This window comes from Neodiprion lecontei, chromosome 3 (genome assembly GCF_021901455.1).
Source record: "Neodiprion lecontei isolate iyNeoLeco1 chromosome 3, iyNeoLeco1.1, whole genome shotgun sequence".
Classification (NCBI taxonomy): domain Eukaryota; kingdom Metazoa; phylum Arthropoda; class Insecta; order Hymenoptera; family Diprionidae; genus Neodiprion; species Neodiprion lecontei.
In genome coordinates, this window is record NC_060262.1 from 12395903 (window position 1) to 12419746 (window position 23844).

A 23844-nucleotide genomic window follows, 5' to 3' on the forward strand; every position below is an offset into this window, starting at 1 on the left:
TCATGCACACTCGCAAGCGAGCGCAGAGTTCCATGCCCGCCCACTTGCGTAATACTCATAAAACAGCAACTTTTTGCACTCACTTTACATGTGCGAAAGGCAAGTTTTCAAATAGACTAGAACAATAAAAAAATTGCATGCACGACTGGCAGTAGGCGATTTCACTAGTGGGACTTCCTTCTTACCACCCTGAATATACAATGTACTACTATTGTGAAGATGGAAGAAAAAGTCTCCACAAATCGTAATATCAGTAGTTATCAGCTTGGTAAATAATCAGTCATCGATTAATAAATTCTGTTTTATTTTGTAATTGGAAAATACGAATAATTGTAATTTATCTATGAGATATTCTGTACAGTAACAATACACGTGTATAAAATCTATTATAACTTATCAGATTGAATGTTCTTATGAGCCATTCTTGATCAATCCAGGACCCCTTGCAAGTTTTCTCAGAAAGTTGGGGCTTCAAAAAATTATTATAATAATAGAATTAGTTGAGCAATATTTTTCTGGTATTGCTAAATACTACTCCAGACCTAACAATTCTGAATTTTTTGTCCATGTTACACATTTCAAATTCAGGTGATTTAATGGGATCTGTATATTCTTATGTATTTTGCCACTTTCAATATCGTTTGCATTATGTATACCACAGTCCATTGACCATCCAAAGTAGCTAATTTACTGGCGGCATTCGGATAAGTTATTTGTTCTCCAAAATTCTCATCAGACTTACCTAATGTTATTGGCTGACAAGCATTTTTCTGACCTTACCAATTACAATTCGTATACCGTGTGTCCATGAGGAAAGTGCGCACCTTCTGCACGTGCGGTTAAGTCGTTCGAATTTTATTGGCTGACAGTTACCGCCTGATTGAACAGCCGATGCAATACCAATCGCAATTATCAGAAAATGTCCTTAGGGGCCCACCATTACCTGTGGACAACTGCCGTCGGTATTGTTACGAAAAACAGTTCGTTGATTCGGAGCTGATCTGAAGTAAAATCAACTAGACACACGTTAATCGTGTCGATCAAGTCATCGGATTCCTTCCATGGTCAATTTATTACTGTAATCCGAAAATTATTATTAACAAAATACTTTACCAAAACTGCACGCTTCCCTTGCGAATATAACCTCTTCCGAGTTCGCAAAGGGAGCACAAAGGTTTGGATAAGTATTTTGTTAATAATGATTTTCGGATTACAGTAATAAATTGACCATGGAAGGAATCCGATGACTTGATTGGCATGATTAACGTGTGTCTGATTGATTTTACTTCGGATCAACTCCGAATCGACGAATTGTTTTTCGTAACAACACCAACAGCAGTTGTCCACAGGTAACGGTGGGCCCCTAAGAGCATTTTCTGATAGTTGCGTTTAGTATTGCATCGGCTGTTCAATCAGGCGATAACTGTCAGCCAATAAAATTCGAACGATTTAACGCACGCGGATAAGATGCGCACTTTCTTCACAGACACACGGTATAATAATTTTACGCCACTATTTATAAGTAGTATCTTGTATACAATTAAGGATACTCGAATGACAATTTTACAGACTGTAAAATTATAATATTCATAAGCTATTGTCATTTCTTTTGAATTGTATAAGAATAAATCTTATGTAATTTAAGAAATTACAATGTAAAAACAATTACTTATTTTACACTTCGAAACATGAACTTTCAAACAGAGAAATGAAACCCACAGACTGAACGTTTCCTTAATATTCTGACAATTATTCCTGTTGCAACTTTGACACCGTACCACGTACTTTTTGAATAATCTCGCTCATTTTCTCATATTGACCTGTTGAATCAGGCAGGTTTTCAAAATTTAATACGTCACAAATATCTTTAGAAAATTTTTCAGACGACGGTAGCCTGTTATACGGTGATGTACTTTGTAGAACAGGAGTGCCCAGGTCGATGGATTTCACTACACCCGTGTTACTTGAATGAGAATTGTTTTCCCTGTTCTGTATTCTAGTCGACTGGGGTGTATGCTCTGCATTACACGGGGGCGGCATTCCAGTGCTGTCAGAATGATTTGAAATGGTACTCAAGTTTCCAACATTCACAGATTTTCCTGAATCTGATGGTAGTGCGGGTTCATCCAACTCCGCAAGAAGATGTTTTTTCGCAATCTCTAAATCAGACAGTGATGGTGAAACTGCTCGCGATGATGACACCATATTTTGCTGCTACACATAAGAATATATTGTCATGATGAGATGACACAGAAAAAAGTTGTTACACTGTCATGGAAAAAAAACTCAACTTGGGTGTAAATTCGTACGCCTAAATTACGGATAATGCTAAATTCTCACAAGGAGGAAGTTCAAAGTATGAATTCACCGTAACCAACTTTAATAACCCATACAAAAATAATTCAACGAAAAATAACTGGTGAGAAATAATTCAGACAAAAACAACTTATGACAAGAATAACTTACGACAAAAATAACTTATGGCAAAGATAACCTAAACCAACAACTTTAATTAATAAAAAAGAACTGCAACCACAACACAACGCCTTGTACGAAAAACGTGAAAGATCACTGTCGCAGTCCAAAAGTTAGAATAAGTTCGGCCTCTGTATGACAAACGCGCATAAGCTAAACCATAACACACTATCCCGTACGAAAAATTATTGTTTGGTATTATTTTGCTTTGAAATCATTCGACACAAGAATCTAACATTGCATAATCTGGCTACATTTTTATTGTGATATTAGATTGGAGAAAAAAAATTAAAATTAACAAATAATTGTTACACTTAAACATATTTTTCATAACATTAAGCCAATTAAGAAATACACATATGCAGTAACGAAAAAATGATATGAGTTATCTTTGTCGTGAGTTATTTTTGCTACAAGTTATTCATGTAATGAGTTCCTTTTGTCGTAAGTTATTTTTGCTTGAGTTATTTTTGTCATGAGTTATGTTGGCATGAGTTTTTATTCCCAAGATATTCGGTCCCAGTACCCAATTTATAGCCAAGTTGAGGGTTTTTTCCCATGAGGGTAGTAATAACGGTGCTAATTTATTACGTTCATTAGCAATTGATTAGAATTCTTTTTCTTCTTCTTCAACTTTACCTAAGTGATACATAGCGAAAAAGTAAAACTGGTATCTTTTACTCAGATACAGACATAAGTTATGACCGAGGCTCACAAAGCGAAATTTGCCTCTCTTGATGAAAAGACCCTTCAGTTATTAATTGTGTCAAAACAGTTCATGGATTTTTTAGATATATCAGACGATCTATTTTTTTACCTAATGAATGCATTGGTTAATGCTTGCAATTTAGTGATTTCGGTACGAAAACATATTTTGTTAAAAACTTGTAAGGCTTCATGGGGCAAAAACGATGTGGATGTGAGTTGATTTATACACATTACATGCTGTCGACATATTGCGTTCGATTACAAAGAAAATTGTCAACCTTTTCTATTTAACGAAAATTATAAAACATGAAGCAAAATAAAAAAGGAAACGTAAAGTTTTAAAGGACTCCGCAGAAACCTTATGGAAATTGGCTTCTGATCGAATTGGCCGAATTTTTAGTATGTTTTAATACATGTCCTCCCAATCTCATGGAGTTCTCATGGACACAAGTCCCAAAAATCATTAGTTTCTTAAATACAGGCAGGGAAACAGGTGTCCAGATTTTTTTATATCTGTGGATTTCATGATTTTCATTAATTATAAAGCTTCAAGGGAACTTGAAATCAAACAAATAACAAAAAACTTAGCACGGTTGATTATCAAAGATAGGCAGGAAGCTGTGATTGATTCCATCAATGCATTAATTCTATCTATGAACCTGCTGGTTTACTGGAAGGAGGCGCAACGTCAGATTTCACGTGAAGAACGAGACCCTCCAACTCTTGCAATAATCGACTTGTCCTGTTTTTCACACATATGTGGAGTCTCTGCGGGATCGGCTGTGCAGTTTTTGAGTGATTTGTTTGATTTCAAGTCCGCCTTACAGCTTTGTAATTTGTAAATATCGCGTAATCCATAGATATCAAATTTTGCGGAGAATTTCTTGGAAATGTAGGACAGGGAACGTCGAAATACAGACTCCAATTTTTTCCAACGTTTCGGCAGGTTCCGTGGGCCCTCCTCGGGAAAACAATATTATTCAATAAGAGTTAGGCGCAGATGTATATTACACTATTGCTGTGGAGATCGTCTTCAGACAGTTACAATTTATTTATAATACATTGGAAACGTGGTCAACGATCTCGACAGCAATAGTGTAATATATGTCTGCGCCCAACTCTTATTGAGTAAAATTATTTCCCTGAGGAGGACCCACAGAACCGGCCGAAACGTTGGAAAAAATTGGAGTCTGTATTTCGACGTACCCTGACCTACATTTCCAAGAAATTCTCCGCACAATTATATTATTGAGGTCAAGATTTTTCTCAACATAGATATCAAAGAAACCGCACACCCCCTTTCCGAAGCCTATATCATGGAAAGTCCATGAGATTTTTTGATAGGGAGGATATACATGTACTATAATATACTGAGAATCCAGCTAATTCGACTGAGAGCCACTTACTGTAAGGATTCTGCGGGGTCCTTTATATTTATTGTTCGTGATAAAATATCTGCGCAATCACTACTCGCAGGAATTAATCATTAACCGAAATCAAGTTGCCTTGTGACAGATACTAATAGGTACTTTCGCTTTATATTTCATACGAAAAAAAAAAGAATTCTGTAGCTTACCGTGGAGTTAGGAGATGGTAGATTTTGCGACTGACTATCAAAGTTTTGCGGTGCTTCGGGTGGTTCATCAGGCTTGGGAGGTGTGTCCGTAGGTAACGGCGGGGTGCATAATTCATTTACTGCCAAAGTTGCAACCACATCATCTGAATTAAATAACGAAATTAAAGGACGAAAAAGTAGCAAAGATATTTTCATACCAGAGAAACTATGAATTGTATTGCAAGATTATCAATAGTGAACATAGTGTGGCGTTATACCTTCTATATCCGCAATTTCCATTTCAATAGGAGAAATAGACGTATTTTTCACCGTTCCAGATCTGTTCACTTTCATCTTCTTTCTCTGATAACCATCCTGCACTTTTCTACCACTCAGTCTTGAAAGCATAACCTCCTTGCTATGCATTTCTTGCATTCGTGGTGTTCCAAAATACTTGTATTCCTGCATTAGAATAAGCAAATTTTCAGATTGAATATTATCTCATTGATCTCATTGTTGGAGAAATTGAAATTATTTTTCAAGCAGCATACTACTAACTTTTACGTATAGAAACAATATTTTGATCCCATGTTCAAAACATCTTACAAGTCGTTACTCTGAATATTTTACAATAATAAAATTTGACATTTTTCAGATTCTGCGAATACCATAATTTTTCTTAGAATATTAGTTAAGCAATTTCTTTCCATAATTTTGGGGGATTGTAGTTTTTAAAAAACATATACAAACAGATACAGAATGTAAGCATTGCAACTATTGCAGGGGATGGCAAAGAAAAGGAGTTACAAACTTATTACTTGAGTAGTAGTTTACTTTTTGTCCTTTCATAAATCTCTAATATTCGAAATAATAACAGTATGAATTCGAAAAATGCAGGGAACATATATTGAGTCATTAACTGTACTGTTGTGGCTCAGTGAAGTGACAATTTCAATAAAGTTATTTGCCACTTTTTCCATTATCCACACCTGAATAATTTCCCCATTCCAGAAATTGGTGCATAATTTCTATAGCATATACGATTGTTGTTGAAATAGAAATTACTAACATCTCGTGTACCGTGAGGAGGAACGACATTAAATCCTGGAAAGTCATATATTTTCTTGATGTCAAATTCATCTTTTTCTCCAGCAACAATAATTTCTCCTTCTTCGTCAGTGGGATCAAGATCTGCATTCCCTTCTGAATTAAACAGCGTCAATCCAGAGTGTTGTACTCGAGCTTCCTCCATCCACCCTGGAGGGTAGCCAAGTAATCTCATGCTAAAAGAAATGTTTTAAGGTACAAAAATGACAAAAAAAATAAAAATATTGACCCATCTTTCCCCGAAATAATTAGTTTTGTTAACTCCTTGACAGACAAATAAAACGGAATTTAATGCGTCCGAAAAATACTCTTGAATTTGGCTTGACACATGATTCTTGGCGTCCTCCTTGACGTCTCGGAGATGTCAAATTCTACAATAGCACATGAAATGAATGACGTCTCCCAAACATCACCGTGAGTAAAAAAAGTGTTTCACTTCTGTGAATTGCTATAATACAAAATATGTTTCTTGCCAAGTAGCACACTTTTCATAAGGCTAACTATAATTTCACTGATTGTCATAGTTTTTGTATAGTCAATTATTGACAGAACTTTAGCAATAAGTTTGCAGATGATTGTTAATTTTCAATTAAATGGATGGCAGACAAAAATGGTAGATAGGTTGAAGTTTTGTTAACCATAAGGTTCACAAACAATCTCCACTAGCAATTTCACGATTAAAAAGAAAAAAAAGAAGATATTGCACAGTAGTTATCATGATTCAGTGGACCTGAATTAAGCAACTGAATTTTTCTCTCTACGGTATTAATACGATAATCATTAGTAAAAAATGTGCTATGTGGATTGGTGGCAACAAACACCATTATTTTTGAATGAGATATTATGAAGCATGCCAATCATTATTGCGAGTTGGAAGGTATGCTTTCAGAATTGGTGATACGTTACATTTAAAAAGATAGGAAAAGAAAGTATTTTTTTATTACAAGATGGTGGAATTTTCACCTGTAAATATGTCTAGGTAGTTCATTGTCTCTAAGCCCCAAAGCTTTTCGAAGGTTTTTACTCAGATGCCCTGGCACAAAATGTCCAAATTTTTGTTCTTCCTCTAAGTGATATCTTCCATTTCTAGGCTTCATGTTTGCAGTAAACTCCTTCCGATTTCTGTTTATATTGGCATGATTGCGCGGCTTGATACAATCACGTAAATTGTGATTGCCCAAGCAGTTGAAACATGACAACTTTGGAGCGTGATCTTCAGGTAGGTTTGCCACAATCTTCTCGGCATGTTTTTCTAATACTCTTTCGAATTTCTATTCATACCGCATAAAAAAGATGTACAATATAGTTTTTGAACAATTTCCAATCAGCAAGTAACACAAAAAACAAATGAATATAGAAATGAAATCCCTCTGTATCAGTCATAATATGAAATCTGCCCCTCGTCACAACAGTTTGATGGCACCATATTGATTTGCAAGTTAGATTACATCCATTTTACCTCCTGAATAATCAAATTCTAGAAGACTAAAAATGAGAAAATTATCAAACCTTTCCATATGTAGGAATGTCTAAATCATCTTTTAATTTAGGCTGAGTATCAATCACAAAAAGTTGGTCCTCTGCTGCTGCTTGGTTATTGTCAGGGACTGTTGAACAGGTGGCTTCTTGTTCTTCCGATACCCCTTGTTGATCCCAAATCTCAAGTACAGAGCCAGAAGGGTCATACTTTCCTTTAGATTTTGTAGTCGCAGAAAGCAAATTTAATAAAAATGCTTCAATGGCCTGCCCGTGCTTCCTGTAATTTAAATGAAAACTTGTCGAAATGTATGAGCAATGAAATAAATGAAGTAATATGGGAAAGAGAAAATGAATTTCACATAAAATAAGAAAGTCAGAAGGCAATGATAATGACTGTGAACTGAGTTAATGAGATTATTGCATCTTATAACAATAATTGAGAACTATTAACGCTTAAAAAGTAAAACTAATAAGCGACAATTGAGGAAAGACCTATAATAATAAATAACATAATGATAATTGGAAATTTCTATCACCCTGCACCATTCATCAAATTTACTTCTGTTTCTCCAACCTAGGTATAAGCGCAATATTGAATGAGTTTCCTTACGAGGACGATATTCGTAATGTTAGCGTGATAAAATGTTAATATTTGTTTACTTCAATTATTGAAAATTTATGAAGTTGCTTGATATCTTTCTTATGTAATTGAAGGAGTAACGTTACAAACTTCCATTTTATAAAAAATCTTTATGTGCCGAGACACGTATAGTTGGGTGTTTCAAAAACACAAATTGAAAGCCTGTAAGTAACTTTTGAAAGAGTAGATTTATCATGATATTATAAAAGACTTTTTTTGAACAGCGTTCAATTCTCTACAAAAATATCTCTGTGAATTTTCTGTGTGAAACATTGTTAGCTAGTTGTAAAAATCAGAAAGAGCAAAAACCAGTTTTCCCATGTTATTCTTACAGAAATCAGAAAAGTACTATGTGCAACCTCGCAATGTTAATATTAAGCACTTAAATTTTAATAGGCATATTTTTATACCTAAATGAAGCTTTTAAACCTGTTTCGAAAAAATTACAACTTTTTTTTTTTAAACACTTTAACGTACATAGAACTACGCAATAACTATTTGTGCAATCTATTGAATAAATTTTTCACATACCTGAAGTATTGATTCGTGTCAATGAAGTCTGATGGAAAACTCTAATTGGCGCCGATTCTGAGTTCGGATGATAAATTTGTGAGGAGTGAACGTAACTTGGTCAGTAATTTGAAAGTTCAAACTCGTGAAATTCTAGATGCACAACTGATTGCACAAATAATTCTGGTGTATTAAGACCAATATCTGTTCAAATAATCGCGACATTGTAAGTAAAGAAAATTGTTTTCAAGGAGGGTGTTGCACTTCCTCGGTGAGGAGACTGAATAGAGAAAAAATTCTCATGTGCCTGAGTCCCAAATAAACATCAGAAAAACGAGGTTACAAAAGGTACTCCTGAACCGGAAGCCGAATCATATGAATCTGAAGAATTTGATTTGTTTAAAAATTCCACTTCCATCTAAATAATTAGTTGTAAAATTTCAAATACATTTTTTTAATATTACATCTTCATAGCTGGCATCTGGCGTACCACAGTCCATTTTTTACTGATTTGTTTGAAATTTGGATAAAATACTCATATTGATATGTTTTTCAGGTAAACGCGGGCTTTTGCTGATAGAGTGGTTATTCAATAAAGTAAAATTAAAAAACAATACATTTTGTATATCTGAAGCTTTTATCAATCAGCTGGATTGCAAGGTTTGGATAAAGATGGATTATTTATGTCAATGCAAAATTTAGTCTTGAAGTGAAGTTACCTTACTTAGCGTTCAAAAATTTTTCCATCAGAACTCATTATTAATCAAAACTTTAGGCTCGAGATCAAACGTGATTAATCAATACTTTAATACATCACTCTTTGGGGATCTGGAACTTTTTTCAAGAATCATGCTACTTTATTGAAGATAAATGTGTTCAAAAACCATTATGCTTAACTAAAACTACACTTGCATGGCATAAAACCATACCGGAGTTTGTGATGTCAAAATCCCTTTCAGAATTATAAATAAATCTCGGAAAAAAATAGAAACCCAGAGAAAATCAAGAAGTAAAGAAGCCAAAATCTCGCTATATCCATGTCATTGATTCTAAATAATGCAAAGCGTAAGTGAGATGTCAGCTGAATTGAGGAAATATATCACTAACAGTATCGGTCATGCAACAAAAGTTGTTTATGAGTAAACAACGGTGTATTCCCGTGAATCATTTTTTATCATTTTTAGCAGTTATCAAAGGACGACTTTACAAATTTTAAAGTCCTCAATCGTTTCCGCACCCAGCAAGCAAAATTGTATGAGTAAATTATTTATAAAAAAATCCTTAACGATCGCATCCCTCGCGAATCAAATTCGATTAAGTTTGAGGTTTACCGTACAATATTCCCACAAAGTTTTGAGGTTGTTGGTCATTCCGCACCTACCAGCTAATATCATTCATCAGTAAATTATTTATGAAAAATAGTTAACGATCGTGTACCCTCATAAATCAAATTTGATTGAGTTTCGGGTTCTATCTAGAATATTCCGACCAGGTTTCAAAGTCCTTGGTCGTTTCCACGCCTAGCAGAAAAATTATTCATCGGTAAATTCTTTATAAAAAATAGGTAACAATTCCGTACCCTCACGAATCAAATTTGATAGACATTTAGGTTCGATATAGAATATTTCTACAAGGTTTTGAAATTCTCGATCGCTTCCGCACCCAACAACCAAATTAATTTATAAGTTCATAGTTAAATCAATAATCAATCATTTACTGTACAACCATATGCTTATCCGATACTGATCCATGCTTTACCAAATATATCATTCTATTCGATTTTTCATCATTTCTATTCCGTCATAATTGCTATTCTATGTGTCAGATCCAATTATCCAAGTAAATACCGACACCTATGCATTCCTGTGTTTGGTTCTAACTAAACAATTATTTCGTTTGTTTTGATTTACATTTTTGCAAAGGCACAAAATATCATACCCTGGTGGCCCAAATATTAATGAGGTTGCAGATGATAGCGTGAATGATATAATGTGGTATTCGAGGCAATCGTTATTTAGCAACTTCAGACCAAGTGTAAAATAATAAACTGTACTAAGGCAATACTACTCCAATTTGTCAAACTCAATTCCATCAGTCATTAAGTTGCAAAATAGTGATTGTCGTCTAGTGTCTTTTTATGCCATTACGACTAACTTCGGTCATGTAAATATTAATATTTAGAGGTGCTTTCTTTGGGTGTATTCCGAAGTATACTTCCAGTACTGCCGACTGTGACATCACACAGTCAACTATGAACTGTGTTCCGTTTTACTTCAAGTTGCCAGTCGCAGTAAAATCGGAACGCTACACCGAGGACGCGGCCATCTCTCAAGTACTGCAACTCTCTCATGTCCCAAACCACAGTAGTCACAGTCAATAACGTCACAAATTTCATGACATCACTGACTGGCGGCAATAAGTTGTCGCGTGATTTCGGAACGCGGTTACCAGTACTTGCAGTACTGCGAGTATATTTCAAAATACACCCTTTCATCGCAATTCACTAGAAGTATCGTACATAAATGAATTAAAAACAGATTTCCATCAAACTTGTTATGTTTTACAAAAAGTTGCAGGGATATGAGCAATTTTTTCTACTGTCACAACTTCTTCCGCTGAATCTACCGACGATCTATTTTACGTCAAAAATGAACGTAGTTCATACCTGGCAATATCAATGTCTCTAAACATAACTTTGAAAATCGGTCTCAATGTCTCGGACGATGCATCGTACATTTGGCTCTGTGAATTATCGGTTTCATCAACGCCAACATCTTCGTCGATGAGTATAAAACCTTCCGGGGCAACGCCAGGACCAACTGTTTTGTCGAAGTTGACAGGTCCGGAGAGGTTATCGAACGTCTCTGACTCCTGGCTTACATTAGACTCATCGAGATCCTCATCGGAAGGTGGAATTATAATAGTAGGTGGTGATGCAACTGGAGATCGATCTTCAGGGTCTAGCTCATAAATGTCAGTATCCAGCAGTAATTTTCGTTTCCGAGACTTAATAATTTTGTCAGTCGACGCCATGTCTGCGATTTCACTAATGATACCACAGCACGACACGATATGAGGCTGCGTTCCCATGGGCCGGAATTCACAGATCCGAAACGGAGTCGGGATCTAGGGAGTTTTTAAAGAACCAATCAGACATTCCGGGCACTCCAGAGGCTAAACACTGGAATCGATCACACAATTAGACTCACATCGGTAGTTTGGGTCACCAATTACCGATAAAGTATTGAAATACACCGAACAACGGTTATTCTATCGCTCTAATCAAACGAACCGAGGAAGGAGTAATTGATAGATAAAAGATTTAAATTGGCTTACCTTTGGAAAGTTGTCTGAATATGATGAATTGTAGCGCAGATTAGTGAGAGGGTTTGATGGAATGACTGATTTGGATATATTTGAATACTTTGATTAACTTGGATTTATTTTGTAGTTTCAGATTTCAAGTCGCAAACAACGTGGTTCCTGGTGTTAGATTTTAAATTAGTATAACAAAATGAAGCGACAAGCTCACTGGAGTTTAGACAAAGTAACTTCGTGGGAAAAGTTTGAATGCAAAAGGCAATAGGATTTTACCGCGAAATTGTACCGAGGACGAGATAACGAATTTGGTGGTAGAAACCAATTATTTAATATTAAAGCTAATACTAGGATTGCGCTCCAGCGAATATTTTTAGGTGTTCGTGTTGTAACAATCTTAACAGAGTTAGGGTATTTAAGGATTTGATAGTTAGTGGTTTCGGAATCGGTTTATGTAGGTGCTTTTCGTATAATTCTTTTCGGTAATTATTAATTCTCATATTCATATAGATTCAGGCCCGGCGACTTATGAATTTTTCAGGCATGGAGTTGGGGGGGGGGGGTCAATTTTTAACAGTAGCCGTATGTATGATATATATTTTAAATTTATGTCGAATAAATATACATTATACATAAATAAATTATTTATGTATATTCAATATCTCTCTGTATGAATATATGATAGTCGATCAATTGGTATATAGGGCACAGGTACACGCAAGCGAAACTAATAGGGTTTGGATAACCGGTTAATCCGGCTATTGTAAACAGTAAACATAGTAACCAGCGCTCTGATAGAGTAAAATTTATATTCTACATTAGAGATACAGTATCGTTAATCGGTATGGTAGATTTCTGATTTCTCTGGTTTTTCCAACTATAGCATTAATGCGGAAAAAAATTCGCTCAAATTCCCAGGTATGGAATTCCATACCTGAGGAATTTCAAGTACTTATGGTTCAGTCCATACCATCCAGACGAAAGTCGCCGGGCCTCTATAGATTGGCTGGAAAGGTATTGGAGCGTTGTTCTTATGCTTGCTAGTTGCCTGTTACTGGGCGTTGCCATGTATACATCGTTGAGTTTATTCCTTGGTGTCGTGAAATACTTGTAAGGAGCTAGGGATATGTTTTTTTACGTTTCACCTCAAAACTGGTATAAGCTTTGTTCATCTTATAGGATTGATTGTTATTGTATTTATATAATGATTGTAATTCTGTTTGGCTGTTTCGCCTTACAGATCGTTCCGTGACTTGATTTACCTACACTCATTTTATCATTAAGTTTCCTAATATGTTATCCGTGTGTCGTTCTGTCTTAGAGCATATTCAGTATGGAGGCAGCCTGGTGTACCTTTTCGTGTAAGTGGAAAGCTGTACAGAGAGGGGCATAGTGTTACGTTCCGAGAGGAACGTTTCGAGTCGACTCTGATTCGCCGCGTGATTTAAATTGTTCTCCTGACTTACGTAGTTGGTGTATGTAAATCTCGGGAATCCGCTGATCAGCTCCTCAGATCGTCTCGTTCAACTCGCCTACAATTCTGAGAGTTTGTTAGGTAGGGCTCGTGCCAACCATCACTATGCGTGATTGAAATAATTATTTATGACAACACTTGGGTTAATTACACATTTATTAACGGTCTCCTTCTAGTTCTCGATGGTAGGTTTACAATCGTGTTACAGATTGGTGTTAATCACTATCGCAGTGACAAACTGTTAACAAGTCTCGAAGGTTCTGAATGACTTATAATGATTTTATTCTAGGATTTCGGTAGAGGTCTGATCTGTTCTCTATGATGTCTGAAGTTCTTCTACTTATTCTGTTTTTGGGAAGGTTGACTTAGAGGGAAAATAGGAGGAGTTCAAAAGGAGTCGCGGTTTCTCGCGGGTCTCGGATGATTGGTTGAGGATGATGAAAAAATTGGGGGTAAGGTTTCTGGTTCGTGCGTGGGATCTCGGTGGTGGATTGGCGCGAGGTGGTTGGTTAAGAGAAGCAAGCGGCGAAGCGCTGACTGGTCTTGTTTTTGTTAAAATAAGGGCGCTATCCTGAATTCTGGGAATAGGGGTTTCTTTCTCTGTGAGCTATCCGTGATTTATCTTCCCTCGTTTCCGGTGTTTGTCTTTTTGGTTATCTTGAACTGTTGCAGGTTTATTATTTTGGGTTATTACGGTTGAATGGGAAAAAATATATATATAACATGTATGTTATGAATTTGACTGATGAAATAACGGTTAATCTAGCGTGTGAGGACTGTTGATATAAGAATTTGGACGTTGTGATGGTAACTAAGTGCGTTGGTATTAATCTACGACTATCGGTAAGAGCACGTAGGGCTCTCTTATGGTAACTGCACGCTGGTCAGGTAGAGCGCGGAGAGGGCGCCGCCGTGGATACCGGCTGGCACGTAACAATAGTAAGATGAATACCTTTCTCTGTCTCGCACGCTCGCGATTCATTGACTGACGTCAGCGCCCCGAAAACTCACGCTCGTCGCACATGTAACATCCGACCGGAACGTCCGTATGTTTTATCGACTATTATTACTGCATGTTACTTTTATCAACTAACCAAACTCGAAGTACGAGAATCTTGTAACCATAAGGAATTAAAACAACTGTCTAACTATTTGGAATATCCCTAGATGGAAATAACTATGACATTCACTAACCAAAGCTTAAAAACCATGTTACGAGATCTTCGCACTACAAAGAGCTATAATATTATTATACGTTATTATATATCACTATCATATTACCACCATAATTAACTAACACGATTATATCCAATTATTATGTAGCACTCGACAATGCCATTTGTGCATTCGGAGCTGAGAGCTATACTATAAGCAACTTATGCTTTACCATATAGCCTGGAGTATAGAAGACTGTAAAACCATAGATAAATGTATAACCAATATAATGTAAAGATAGCACTGCTGCAATAAGCCATAAAACCAGAGACTGCAAAACCTTCAAAACCCTGAATACTAATTATCCAGCATGAACTATACCTTCCTCCGTAACGCCGTATTGTAGGCAACACGCGCAACGTTTTGAAGACAATGCAGATCTCCAATGTGGAGTCATACAGAGCTTCATCTAGAGAACACATTAGGAAACTTACTGACGAAACGATTGAAGGTAAATCAACTCGCAATAAACTCAAAGATGCATACGTGGCAACGCCCAATGACAGGCAACCAATAAACATAAAGAAAACGTTCTAGAAGCTTCCAAGCCGATTTATATCAATATAAGAATTAATAATTACAGGAGAGAATTATATACGACAGCACACATGTAAACCTGCTCTAAAACTATGAATTATCAAATTGTTAAATACCCTAAATCTGTTAAGATAGTTATAACACAAACACCTAAGAATATTCGCAGCAGCGTGATTCTAATAATGTTAAGCGAATAGCAACTATGTTTCATAAACAATCGCTATTGTACTCCAGGTGAATAACGACAGTAATCAATTAGAATACATATGTAATTTTATATAGATACACGCTATAAAACTAACAAACGGCGAGTAACCAATATGACATATGGACTTTGTAACGAGCAAGATAGTAAAAATATTAAGAAGTAAACAGGAACTAGAATTAAGCGCATCGTGACCCCGAAAATGCACACGGCACTAACATAAACCATGAGTCGCCACCAGCGCATACACACTGCGATTACCATATTAGGAAATAGCTGCCGAAAGCACAAGACGGGGGAAAAGCACAGTAGCCGCGGGGCCAAGGGGGGCTTGCGCCCCAACAACAAAGCCCACGCAGAATGGAAAATTACAGAACAAAGACCCCGCACCTACACCACCGCACCAGTGCAGCGTTATACCATATGTAAAAACTTGCAAAATAGTAATAGCTAATGAACTAAGATCACAGGCGTGCATGCGGCGAAGATGTCGTGTCCTAATTAGAATTCCTAGAAAAAGGGGGAGGTGCGCAAAGGGTGACAAAAAATCTAAAGAGGGGGATCGTTCTGCGCAACGATCGACCCCTATGAAAACGGCGACCGATCACCCGATCGTGCTCTTGGTTTCTACCACCAGATTCGTCATCTTGTTCCGGTACAGTCTCGCGGTAAAATCCTTTTGCCTTTTGCATTTAAACTTTTCATACAACGTTACTCTGCCCAAAAGTCCAGCGAGCTTTCAGCTCCATTTTGTCATATTAATTTAAGATCTTACACTAAGTAACTCCGTTTTTGTGACTTGAAATATTGAACTTATAAAATAAATCCAAGTTAATCAAAGTATCCAAATATATTGGAGTCAGTTATTTCGTTAATCCTTTCACCAATCTACGCTGCAAGTCATCATATCCAGAGTATTCTCAAGAGGTAAGCCAATTAATTAAATCTTTTATCCAATAATTACTCCTTCCCCGGTTCGTTCGATTAGAGCGACAGAATGCCCGTTGTCCGGTGTATTTCAATACTTTATCGGTAATTGGTGACCCAAACTACTGATGTGAGTCCAACTGTAGCTGTGTGAGTGATTCCGGTGTCTAACATCTGGAAATTTCCACCAGGTACCGTTCCGACGTCACACACAGGGCACCGGCGCCCTGGGTTTTTTGGACATATCGACATACCTTCTAAGCTTATAACCTCGCAAGTATCAAAATCAATGCTCTAAGTATGCGGCTAGATTTTCGCGTTATAGCAGATGTCGATACTTAATTAATGAAATTATGACAAGGAAATGTTGGGTTTCTACGTGCAAGCTTGAGCAAGATGTTAAAAAAGATTGTATTAGTTTTTACGATATATGTTAAAATATATGTATATTGCTACATAAATATATTTTTATATACATTTTAATTACTTATATATATTACGATATTTACGTTTCAATTTTTTACTTACCTTTCTGGCGGATACATCCGTTATACATTTATAAATTAGATTATTTCATTTAAAAATACGTTAAATTGATATCAATGTCTTATTTCAATAACCTGACCCACTACTAGGAGATATGTATGTATAACACATATCATTCGGAATACAATATCGCCGCAGTGCTTGGGGCAGTGAATTACGGTAGGTACGCTCTTGCCGTAGAAAGAGAGGAATACTCGTCTTACTATGTCCCTCTCTTTCACCGGCTCGGGGAATCTTTTTCTGTCACCAGGCCGCCTCATATTAAAGTGCTGCTGACCTGGCATGTCCTATATATATTTCGTGACGTCAGAAGCGGGGAAATCGCCCGCACAAATCCTGATAAAACGGGGGTACGAATCTGACTGGAAAAATTTTCAAAACATAGCTTGAATAAAATTGTACGTCTGTATCTCAGTCACTACTATCGCAGATCACTGATTACGTCTAATAAAAATAATGATGAACTCAATAAAATCACGTCTCGTCAAACATGGCCGATCGGGCTAGCGACTTGTTGAATATTCACCGCTTGTACGATATCAGAATTTCTTTCACTTTTGCCAGGGAGATACGGACGTACAAAAACACACACGTAATCCGGGAAAACCTAAAGCACCAGTCAGTTTTCTGTAAATATGGCACGATTTGTGCGGGCGATTTTCAGATGACAGGAGCCCGTTCTGATGCACGAGAAGTCTGTAATTTAGTTCAACGTTGGACCTCCAGAAGCGCTGTAGTCGACCGAAGTGGTACCAGATGGTAACACCACATGGTAATACGCACACGTCCTATGCTTCTGCTAAGCAACAATCTGCAGTGCCAACGAGAACATAGGCTTTTAGGTGGATACGAAAAAATGTACAACTCACTCAGAATAACCGTTAGATTTTGAAATTCGTGCATATTATAAGGCATCGTTTGGAAATGGTAACATCAGTTCACAATCGCGGTAACTATTCGTAATCGCACGTAGCCCGACTGTACGTGAACGAGGCATTTCATGCGAAACCGACCTACCCGTGACCCCGACCAATTTTGATTCTATTGAAAATTTTACACTTTCTTGTACCTGCCAAAAGCAGTCTTTCTGAAATATTTTAGATGTTTGTCTCGACCCATCCAAACACCATAAATTTATCAAAATATCGCACAATTTTTTATTAAATGCTCATGGCTTTTCCAAAACCCGATATTAAAATAACATACGGTTTCTTTTCTCGTTTTGAGTTGTAGTTCCGCAAAGAAAATTATTCTTTTTTATTTTATTGAAGGGTTTTGGGGCATTCTACATCGAGTACGCACCACTTAAATCTGCCTTTTTTTATCGATTTGATAGAAAATCATTAACAAAAACGAAAATACCTATCCATTAATTCCTGTTCGTCAAAAAGGCAGATATAAATGGCGAATAATTGACATAGAATGCCCCATATACGCTCCGGATATCCTCATCTATTAGTAGCATCGATGTCCGCAAAATTGTCATACTTACAGATTATTGACCGAAAGATTAGATGCGGCAGTAAAATAAATACCGAAATTGCGGGAAACACGCAAATATAGGCGTGAGTGTTTAGGGTTGAGATAAAAAATTGTGCTCTTGAACAGACCAATATTTATTTATTTATAGCAAATTTGGAGGGGGGGGGGGGGCGGTTGCCAATCGTCCGAGCCTGTTTTAAAGATTACCCTAATATATACGCGAAATTGTTTCTGAACCGGATGTGTTTAACAATACTAGAAATACATCCCGCAAAAAATCTATGTCATTGTACATACATACAATTACTGCATACAACGGTTCAAGATTCGTGGCAAATATTTTACAGGGCTGATCCTTGTTAAAATTCTGATGAAGATTTGCTTGCCAATTTTTTTTGTTTTTAATTCTCAACAAATAAGGATTTCATAATTTATTTGCTTCGTTTCATTTGTGAATTACGCCTAGTTCTGAATGATGCTACCAAAATTTTTTTTTACATTAGACGAACTACCTGAAAGTTACTCATTAGGTGGAAATCGTTGTAAAACTACATACCGTGACTTCTCGTAGATGGTATACGCTACGGATACGCTAGCGAGTTTTGGGTTGGTTTCTGCATCGTATACGACCTACGAAAAGTCAGAGTATGTGTTACTGCTGTACATCAAAGTCCGGTACAATCCTATAATATTTCACAGAAATTTCGAACTCTCGAAGGAATCAACTTCTTCGGATTCCAAGTACTATCCCTCACACGCCACTGTCCCCACTATCCGCGCGGCCGTCACTTCTGCGTTTCCTCGCGTACCGTCCACATCCACTTTTCGCGGCGAACGAAGCAAACGCGAGTGTTTTGGTAATTTGCCGTGTCACAAGTTCTAATCACGTGCAACTTTTCACGCGGCCAGTGTGTATACATATATTTGTTACAAACAACAATAATCTTGTGAGTGCAACAATGGATAAGTTACCTCGCACGGCTGAACCGAAAAAAGTTAAATTTGACGCGCCGACGAACGAATCGTTCGTTGCAATGGTGAGTGTTTTATACTGCAAATTTCTGTTATGCAATTATAGATATCATTAACAAGAATCCTGCCAATTCTGCACTTGCTATGCAGGGTGATTTGTAATTCACAGCAAATATTTGACAGGGCGAATCCTTGTCAAAATTGGAGTCGAAAGTTCCTAACAAATTTTTCGGGAAAACGCCTTTTTTCATTCAAAGGAATGGAAATTTAATTTTTTCGGATTTCTTTTTCAATCAATTTTTTAATTTCTTGGATCATCGTCAGAATTGATATCAAAATTCCCCGGTTAATTTGTAAATAATTTGTACGAAAAAGTTATCCCTCGCGGAAAAAAGCCTCAACTTGGTGTAAATTCGTACCCGCGACTTAGATAATGCTGAATTTCCATAAAAAAAAAATGTGGGTACGAATTTACACCCAAGTTGAGGCTTTTGTCCGTGAGGGATTTCCAAGAAATATTCGAGAAATTATTCATGGAGAAATAATTTGTACTACAATTTGTGAAAAAGTTAACCAGCGAATTTTGTTCTCAATTCTGATAATGATGCAGAAAAATTACAAAAATTAAAACGAAACTGATAATATTCGATTGAATTTCAATTATTTTTTATGAAGAACGTCGTTTTTTCAAATAATTGATCAGGAACTTTCGACTTTGATTTTGACAAGGAAGCCCTATAATATATTCGTCCAGAATCCGGAATCAACTTGTAGTCCCGTTATGTTGTTTATTTTCGGACGTAAGCAGCGAAATTATTATTGTAATTATCTTTGTGACGACTGACGATATTTTGACACAGGACTAGTCAGATAAAGTAAAATTTGTGAATATCTTACCATTTCGGTATCAACAATGCAAGCATGTTTCACTCCGAACGACGTATCGTACAAGAGAATAACATATAGTTATACCACTTTGTATCAGGCAACGTTTACGGAGTAGACTTCCCACTGGCAAGCCGTTTTACTTTTCAAATACATAAACAATATGTAGCATAATAAAAACAAAGTACGAAATTAATTCTTTTACGAAAAAATCAGATCCTCATTATTGAATATAGATAACGTGCCAAGATAATAAAGATTCCACAAATTAAAATTGTTTCAATACAAAACGTACCTTACAGTAATTATTTTGTCTTTACAGTGAATTAAAATTGAGTCGAAGCATAATTGGAATTTAATGAATTATTCTTATGTCACAGCATAATGATAACCGCGACACGCGCTCGTAGAAAAATTAACAATGTTCCAGATAGTCCAGTCATTATAGGCAAAAAACCCACCGAACCCACGAATAATTATTTAGTGAATTTTTTTTTCACAGCTGTCTGGGGGGGGGGGGGGGTCACTGGTAGTGTAAATTCAAAATGGCGACCAAATCATGCTTATGCGTATATTCGAAAAATGGTTTTTTAGGTCAAGATGGTTTTTCTTGAATAACTCAGCCGGTTTTGATTTTACAGAAAAACCGTCAGAACAAAAGTTGTATAAATTTTGATTCTCTACAAGTTTAGATTTCACAGTTTTTCTTCTAGGATCAAGATTTTTGGAATTAAACCTGAAAAGAGCGGCAAATTCGAAATATTTCCATTATCTCGTTTATTTTCAACTTAATGGCATAAATGAATAGCAACAAACTTGTTGAGAATCAAGTTCTGAACAACTTCGGTTACTACCTTTTTTTCCAAAAACCAATATTTTCGGAATTTAACCCGAAAAGGAAGGATTCTCCGTCAACTCGGCCACTTTTTTTTCGACCATCTCAGATCTGCCCCATAATTGGTTGCATCAAAGTACGACTAAAAGGTACTCTGTGTGAATTTTTTCAGATTTTTTAATAAATTATTTGAGAAATTGCCGTTTTTTTCAAATGAATATACACTACCTTTCATGAGTATGGAAACACTCGCCCCAGAGTGTTCTCATTGTACTCATGATGCTCATTGTATTTCTACGAAAATGTATACCGATGAGGAGTGGGGAGGGACTTCCAGCATTTTCATAGTGTAGAAAAAAAATGTAGAAAACAAATCGTCTTGTTTACGTTTGCTTCGAAAGAGTGGCGTTCGAAAGATCGTCGTTTTGTTGACATTTGTTTCGAACGTCGTTTTGTTATATATTTTTCAAAATATTGAGTAATCAAATTGTATACGTGTTTCAAATTTTTTTTTCTCTGTTCTCTTCATATATAATCATTTTGATTTTTCGTTAGGAGTGTGCAGAACATAAGAATTGCTGAATGCTTCGTTGCGAATACCACAATCTTATCGGAGCCTAGATTCGAATGCTCGAAGAGTTCAATTATTATAATCGTGCGGTAATTTTTTTTCCGATAATTGGAAAAATTTACACATGTTGACATATACCCTAAGTACGATGCAAATATGCGAGAAATTTCAAATCTTGCGGAAAATAAATATTACGACTGTTATTATTTCATCATATAAACCATAAAAAGTCAGTTGGGACGAAATTTAGGTTCTTGAGTTAGAAATATCATTATGACAAAAAATGACCGCGTATTTTCCAAAACAATGAAAGCTTTTTTGAAGTGATATGTGAGCATAAAAAGTCAAAACCTATTTCTACGATTTTTTTTCCGGAAGCGCCGAGTCATTCAATTTTGTTGCAAAATGAGCGCGCAGTAAACTTGAAGAATTAATATCTCATCTCCGGTTCTATTTGACGAAGAAAAATTATTCACAGCACATTCGCCAGCAGAGAGGATAAGCTTTCGTAAAAACTTTGGTTTATCCGGAAACATTGAACATTGTAATTGTTATTAGCGAACGAATTGTTTAATGGTACCATTTTTTGGCGAGGCTTCTACCATTTTATACATTCTATAAAAAATCTTTGCCATTACAAATAATCCGTCGGGTTTGACGAGGAATTTCCCATTCATATTCATTCCGAATGACCTACATTAGATATCTGCTATCGGTAGTAAAATATTGAACACGGTGAAATTTAAAGTGATTCGTAAAAAATGAATATCTTAATTTCAAAAGAATTATCTCAACTTATCGGATTATTCAAAATGATCAAAATTTTTAATCACGCTATTCCATTTCATCAGATTCGACCATTCACTTTCAACATTTTTGGGTATAGTGAGATGGCGCCGACACATGGTTGTAAGAAAACAGAAAAGGACTCATGTATTTGTATGAGTCCTTATATGATAGGGAGGGGAGGGCTCGAATTGTGTGCCAAAGTATATTTTTATCGACAAGTACTAATCATGTTCTGGATTCTGCGTTGAAAAGGCGAAACAACCAAATGAGCACGCTTATATTGTACAGGATAATCCATCGTAACCGTTGGACGGTCGCAATGTCACATGCAGATCGACATGCCGCGAGGATATCTTCATGGAGTGGTGAACTATGTTCAAATTACATTACATCGCAAAGGATGTTAGAAACTCCCATCAACCGGGAGAAGGAACTGTTTCACACAACCCGCAGCTTCATAGTTACCTCGAATCTCGGATACTATTTTCTTGTATTTAATATTTCAGAGGGTATAAAAATAATCCTCAACGTCGATGTCAACAATTGTTTCATACATCCATAGTAACATGAATAAAGTGTTACAATATTATATATAATCATTTTTTGAAACCCTTTTCACCAGTAAAATAGTTTCGAACATAAAATTATTTCATTATTGTTAGTAGAGTTGTGTGTAACAAGCGATGTACAATTTCAGAATGATTCCGATACAGTAATACCCCGAAGTTATGCTATGGGTCGTTCCGGCATTGACGGCGTAAGTCGAAAAAAACGTAAGTCGGGGTGCACGTTTTATACAACTGTATAATGTATATATATATATATTGTATAGTCGAAGCTTCTTCATAGGCGAAGTTGCCTCGTAGTTTTGAATTGAACCTTTTTTATTAGTGTGAAGGATAGAGGTTGAGGTTTTCTTGAATAAAAAACTCTCGCGTTTGAGCCATCGAATTATGAATGTTTATTGGCTCTTGTGGGAAAAGCCTTGCGGCATAAAAACCCACGAAGTATGAACGTGTATTTGTAAACGTATAAAAGCATGTGTCGACTGTGTATATGAATGTGTATATGCCGGTTACAGCCCGTTTGGCTCGTGCCACCGCGATCTCGAGTGCGTTTCGTACTGCGATTTTTGTTTTATTCGATTCGATCGAATTTCGTATGATTTGCGTTTGCCTTACTCCGAGGAGCGAACGTGTATGAGAGTATGATTGGTGTTGGTAGTACACCAAGAACGCTCGGGCTCGTTGTATGATGAAAGGGTGCAAGACCCTTGGTATGCGTGTATGGGCACTCGGTCCCGTGTAGAATGAGAGACACTCGGGCCGTACTCATGTACCTTACTCCGTAGAGCGAACGTATACGAGAGTATATTTGGGCCTCTCGTCTTTTGGTCGTGGTACGAGAGAACGCACGGCGTCACTCACGATCGTCACTAGACGGACGACTTAACTGGACTGTTTTAAAAAATGCGTGATGCGCGCTCGCCTCCTCATCTACGCGAGATTTGGCATCCCTGCGGAGACGAATCGTTCGAGCGCGGCTCGCACGGAGATCGCAATGACACGGGCACAAAACGACGCTCAGGCACTGAACATATATATATATGTCGGA

General features: G+C 36.6%; 1 protein-coding gene across 2 annotated transcripts; it reads right to left on the minus strand.

Annotated features, from left to right (window-relative positions):
• Positions 1-287: 287 nt before the first annotated feature.
• On the minus strand, positions 288-11536 carry LOC107222220 (zinc finger CCHC domain-containing protein 8 homolog). Of its 2 annotated transcripts, none has more exons than XM_046735876.1 (7): positions 11140-11536; positions 7355-7601; positions 6809-7116; positions 5808-6021; positions 5017-5200; positions 4760-4902; positions 288-2211 (listed from the first exon to the last, which is right to left on the minus strand). In XM_046735876.1, exons 1-7 carry the CDS (start codon positions 11505-11507, stop codon positions 1750-1752), a joined length of 1926 nt encoding a protein of 641 aa, XP_046591832.1. In that variant the 5' UTR covers positions 11508-11536; the 3' UTR covers positions 288-1749. The 2 variants fall into 2 exon arrangements, with proteins under 2 accessions (XP_046591832.1, XP_015516978.1); XM_015661492.2 differs by having other exon boundaries at positions 288-2214.
• Between the last annotated feature and the right edge of the window lie 12308 nt (positions 11537-23844).

Coding starts and splice junctions, on each gene's coding strand:
- LOC107222220 (XM_015661492.2), bottom strand. CDS start 11,507: ATGGCGTCGACTGACAAAATTATTAAGTCTCGGAAACGAAAATTACTG. Junction 7,117..7,354: donor ACATTCCTACATATGGAAAG/GTTTGATAATTT, acceptor CGGTATGAATAG/AAATTCGAAAGAGTATTAGA. Junction 6,022..6,808: donor CTACCTAGACATATTTACAG/GTGAAAATTCCA, acceptor CATTTCTTTTAG/CATGAGATTACTTGGCTACC.